The 6,000-nt window shown below is 52.6% G+C and overlaps 1 protein-coding gene across 1 annotated transcript in view; it reads right to left on the minus strand.

Moving 5' to 3' along the window:
* Window positions 1–5,369, minus strand: part of pkd2 (polycystic kidney disease 2) — a 44,056-nt gene extending 38,687 nt beyond the window's left edge. Inside the window, exon 1 of the mRNA XM_038792867.1 lies at window positions 4,986–5,369. Within this exon, the coding sequence (XP_038648795.1) occupies window positions 4,986–5,331 (346 nt within the window). The 5' untranslated portion in view covers window positions 5,332–5,369. The remainder of the gene's footprint in view (window positions 1–4,985) is intronic.
* Window positions 5,370–6,000: the final 631 nt, after the last annotated feature.

Here is a 6,000-nt window from a genome sequence, read left to right on the forward strand (position 1 = left end):
GGTGGGTCTCACCCCCACAACCCAAAGATGTGCAAGGTAGGTGGATTGGCCACGCTAAATTACCGCTTAATTGGAAAAAAAAGAATTGGGTACTCTTTAAATTTTTTTTTTTTTAAACTACCATAGTCAGCACCTGCAACGAGACGCTCAGGCTCTCAACCAGGAAACACCAAGACTGGTTCAACAAGAACGATCAGGAGATCCAGGTTCTCCTTGGCCATAGGCACAAGACTTTCCTGAACTGACAGTCCACCGAAACCCGAGCGAGAGGAAGCAAGCCTCAGGCAACTGAAGGCCGAGATGCAAAGAACCCGCGACCTAAAGAACAGATGGTGGGTGGAAAGAGCACAGGAGAATCAGCAACTCGCAGACTACCACAATGTGCGCAGGTTCATCAGAACAATTAAGCCATCTACGGTCTGAGTACCCTGGGGCTCACCCCACCTGGGAGCCAAAACAAAGAGGTGCTTAACAAAGACAGAGAGAGCAATGAGAGGACCTCCTCAACCAGGACACAGCCTTCGACACAAGCGTCCTTGACACCATCCACAACACGCTACCTGCCATGTCAGTGCAACCCCAGCTCGCCACAAGGTCGAAAAAGCCATCCAAAAGCTGAAGAGCAACAAGGCCTGGGGCACAGATGGAATCCCTGCAAAATTACTGAAATGCGACAGAGATGCACTCTTGACAAGCCACAACCTCATCGCCCTTGTCTGGAAGGAAGAGAGCATGCTAGATGATGCCTTAATTGCGACCATCTTCAAGAAAGCAGACAGGTCCAACTGCGGAAATTACAGACAGATCTCCCTGCTCTCCGCCCACAGGAATATTCCTCAACCCCCTTCTCCCATTGGCTGGAGAGCTCCTGCCCGAATCTCAGTGCGGTTTCCATCCATCAAGAGGCTCAACGGACATGATCTTCAGCGGGCGACAAATCCAGGAAAAGTGCAGGGAGCAGCATCAACCTCTGTACATGGCCTTATTCGATCTCACAAAGGCCTTCGACTCTGCCAACTTTCAAGGGCACAGAATATGCTCTGGGTTGGGGACTTCAATATCCATCATCAAGAGTGGCTCGGTAGCACCACCTCAGGCCGAGCTGGCCGGGTCCTAAAGGACATAGCTGCTAGACTGGGACTGCAGCAGGTGGTGAGGGAACCAACAAGAGGGAAAAAACATACTTGACCTCATCCTCACCAATCTGCCTGCTGCAGATGCATCTGTCCATGACAGTATCGGTAGAAGTGACCACCGCACAGTCCTTGAGGAAACAAAGTCCCATCTTCACATTGAGGATACCCTCCATTGTGTTGTGTGGCACTACCGCTGTGCTAAATGAGGTAGACTTCGAACAGATCTAGCAACTCCAGACTGGACATTCATTTAATTGAGATGTACAAAATGGTAATGGGTCTGGATACAGTGGATGAGAAAGGCCTCTTTACTTTAAGGTAGATTTAATGTGATTGGTAGAAAGATTAGTGGGGAGATCAGAAACAATTTTTCACCCAGAGGGTTATGAGGGTCTGAAACTCATTGCCTGAAGGGGCAATGGAGGAAGAAGCCCTCAACACATTTCAAGTGACTGAATGTGCACAACAAGAGCTGTAACTGCAGGGCGACGGTCACAATGTTGGAAAGTGGGACTAGGAAGAGTGGCTCATTTTTCATCCGGTACATAGATAATGGGCTGAGTGGTCTCTTTTGGTGCTGTAAACGTTCTCTGAGGTGTTATGGGACATCAGCATCAGCAGACTTGGTCAACCACAATCTGTAAACTCATGGCACAGTACATTTCCCACACTAACATTACCACCAAGCCAGGGATCAACCCTAGTTCAATAAAGAGTGCAGGAGAGCATGACATCAGGCATACCAAAAAATGAGTTATCAACCTTGTGATGCTACATCACAGGACTACTTGTGCGCCACACAGAATAAATAGACAGAGCTAAGCAATCCACGGCTAATGGATCAGATCTAAGCTCTGCAGTCCTGCCACACACAGTCTTGAATTAACATAGACATAGAACATAACATAGAACATGCAGTGCAAGAGGCCATTCGGCCCATCGAGTCTGCACCGACCCACTTAAACCCTCACTTCCACCCGATCCCCGTAACCCCTCCTGATCGTTCTTTGGACACGAAGGGCAATTTATCGTGGCCAATCCACCTAACCTGCATGTTTATGGACTGGGGTAGGGAACCGGAGCACCTGGAGGAAACCCACATAGACACGGGAGAAGGTGCAGACTCCTCACACACAGTGACCCAGCGGAGAATCGAACCTGGGACCCTGGTGCTGTGAAGCCGCAGTGCTAGCCACTCATGCTACCGTGCAGACAATTGTGGCAGACAATTAAACAACTCACTGGAGGTGGCTCTACAAATATCCCCATCCTCAATGATGAGGGACCCCTGTATATCTGTGCAAAAGACAAGACTGAAGCATTCGCAACAATCTTCAGCCAGAAGTGCCGAGTGGATGATCCATCTTGGTCTCCTCCAGAGGTCCCCAGCATCACAGATGTCAGTCTTCAGCTAATACGATTCACTCCATCTGATATCAAGTAACATAGAACATAGAACAGTACAGCACAGTACAGGCCCTTCAGCCCACGATGTTGTGCCGACCATTTATCCTAATCTAAGATCAACCTAACCTACAACCCTTCAATTTACTGCTGTCCATGTGCCTAAGAGTCGCTTAAATGTCCCTAATGACTCTGACTCCACCACCCCTGCTGGCAGTGCATTCCACGCACCCACCACTCTCTGTGTAAAGAACCTACCTCTCACATCTGCCCTATACCTTCCTGCAATCACCTTAAAATTATGTCCCCTTGTGACAGCCATTTCCACCCTGGGGAAATGTCTCTGGCGATCCACTCTATCCATGCCTCTCATCATCTATCAAGTCACCTCTCTGCCTTCTTCGCTCCAGTGAGAAAAGCCCTAGCTCCCTCAACCTTTCTTCATAAGACATGCCCTCCAATCCAGGCCGCATCCTGGTAAATCTCCTCTGTACCCTCTCCAAAGCATCCGCATCCTTCCTATAATGAGGCGACCAAAACTTCCAAGTGTGGTCTAACTAGGGTTTTTAAAGCTTCAGCAAAACCTCACGGCTCTTAAACTCAATTAATCTCCTGTTAATGACAGTCAGTGGGGCGCCAAAGGCTGTTCGCGCCAGCCGGCGGAGCGGCAACCACTCCGGCGCGGGCCTAGCCCCTCAATGTGAGGGCTCGGCCCCTAAATGTGCGGAGAATTCCGCACCTCTGGGGAGGCCCGACGCCGGAGTGGTTGACGCCACTCCAATACGCCGGGACCTATGCCCCGCCGGGTAGGGGAGAATCCCGGCAAATATCCAGGCTTGGACTGACAAGTGGCAAGTTACAATCGCGCCACACAAATACCAGGCAATGACCATCTCCTACGAGAGACGATCTAACCATCGCCCTTGACATTCAATGGCATTACCATCGCTGAATTCCCCCACAATCAACATTCTGGGGGGGTTACCAGTGACCAGAAACTGAACTGCACTAGCCATATTAATACTGTGGTGACAAGAGCAGGTCAAAGGCTAGGAATCCTACGGCAAGTAACTCACCCCCTGACCCCACAAAGCCTGTCCACCATCTACAAGGCACAGGTCAGGAGTGTGATGGAATACTCTCCACTTGCCTGGATGAGTGGAGCTCCATCAACACTCAAAAATCTCGACACCATCCAGGACAAAGCAGCCCCGCTTGATCGCTCCCCCTTCCACAAATATACCAAACCCTCCACCACCGACAAACAGTGGCAGCCATGTGTACCATCTACAAGATGCACTGCAGTAACTCACCAATGTTCCTTAAACAGCACCTTCCAGACCCACAACCACCTAGAGGGACAAGAGCAGCAGATACCTGGGAACACCACCACCTGGAGGTTCCCCACCAAGTCACTCACCATCCTGACTTGGAAATATATCGCCATTCCTTCACTGTTGCTGGGTCAAAAATCCCGGAACTCCCTTCCTAACAGCACTGTGGGTGTACCTACATCTCAGGGACTGCAGCAGTTCAAGAAGGTATCTCACCACCTTCTTCTGAAGGACATTTCAGGATATGCAATAGATGCTGGCCTGGCCAGCGATGACTACATTGCTGGTGCCAGCTTGTTAAAAGCGTATCCAATAAGTCTGTCAGTTATGGCTCAGTTGGTAGGAATCTCATCTGAATCAGATGGTTGTAGGTTTGAGTCACATTTCAGAGACCTGAGCTCCCAATTCAGGTGTGACATTGAGGGAGCGCTACTCTGGCCAGGTGCCATCTTTCAAATGAAGCATTAAACAGAGACTCTGTGCTTCCATGAAAGGGAGGTGATGGTTTCATAGATCGCGACAGTGCAGAAGGGGGTCATTCAGTACATTGGGTATCAGCACCCTACCTAGGACCATTCCCCCATTCTATCCCCATAACCCTAGACATTGATCGTGGCCAATCCACCTAACCTGCACGTCTTTGGACTGTGGGAGGCAGCCGGAGGAAACCCATGTAATCGCAAGGGAGAAGGTACAGACTGCACACCCAAGGCCAGAATCGAACCCGGCTCCCCGGCACTGTGAGGCAGCAGTGTTCGCTGCAGTGCAGTCTCTCTCATGGGCGCTAACAGATCCCAGGCCCTATTTGAAAGAACGCTGGAGGGGCGGGGGAGCTTCACCCTGACTCCCGTCACTCGGTTGTCACCCAAGAAACAAGAGTGCCTGGGTCAGCGGCACGCAGCGGCTCACCGTGGGATCTTACTGTGTGCAAACTGGCTGCCGGTGTAACCTCAAAACTCATTCCCATTGGCTGGAAAGCCTGGAGGTTGCGACAGGCGCTATGTAAATGCAACTCTCGATCCTTCCCCAGTTTGGGGGCCAGGATCCCAGTGAGGAGCCCCCTCGGGATGGAGAACCCCGGCCCGGCCCCCAGCCCAGGGGGCAGACTCACCTCTGACTCTGTGCAGGAGGCTGTGGGGAAGGGCCGTTCTCAGCTGCGGGCTGCCGGGCCGGGGAGTGGGGCTGAGGCCGGGCTCCCCACCGCCGCCGCCGGCCCCGCCGCGGGCCGCCCACTCCAGCTCCATGTCCAGCTCCTCGTCGCCGGCCTCGTAGCCCGGGTTCTCCCGGCTCCAGGCCTGGCGGGAAGAGGCCGGGGAGGAGCCGCCGCCCGGCCCCGGCATCCGCCGCATCTCCAGCTGCTCGGCTCCCTGCGCACGGGGCCCGGCGGCCGGGGTGAAGCGGCCCGGCGGCGGCTGCTGCTGCTGCTGCTGCTGCTGAGGCCGCACCCGGGAGCTCATACGTCCGGCTACCCGCCCGCCGGCCAGCCAGCCCCAGGCGGCGCGTCGCCCTGGCAACGGCGCAGGCCGCAGCCCCGCCCCCATCATCCTGACAGGCGCGGCGGCCAATCAGCGTCTGACTGACAGGGCCGGCGGCCAATCAGCGACCCAGTCCAGACAGGGGGTGGGATCACCTCCACAATCCAGCCAATCAGCGCCTGACTGACAGGCGCGGTAGCCAATCTATGTCTGACTGAGAGGCGCGGCGGCCAATCAGCGACCCAGTCATATCCGAATCCAGCCAATCAGCATAGGGGGCGGGTATATTTAAATAAGGCGGATGTCTAATTTGAATATGCTAATCCTGACCTGGCCCATGGATTTAACAAAAACAGACTCCCTTTTTGCTCAGTTATTAAACATGTAAAGTTTGGATTATTAAGCAATGTGCCATTACTCCCCGTTAGCTTAACAATTACACACAGATTTAAAGATCAACATCGATTGCAAGGTGCCTCTGAAGCTGCAATGGGCTCAATAACACACAAAGTCCCTTTTAAACACTAAGGCTGATTGTGGTCAAATACATTCCCTGCTCTGAACCTGAGTCCACGCACTTCTTGATGGATTGCCACATGACAATTACCAAACTCTATCCCAGAATCACACTTTAAAATCTTCTCTTCATAG

The sequence above is a fragment of the Scyliorhinus canicula genome, chromosome 3 (genome assembly GCF_902713615.1).
Source record: "Scyliorhinus canicula chromosome 3, sScyCan1.1, whole genome shotgun sequence".
Taxonomy (NCBI): Eukaryota; Metazoa; Chordata; class Chondrichthyes; order Carcharhiniformes; family Scyliorhinidae; genus Scyliorhinus; species Scyliorhinus canicula.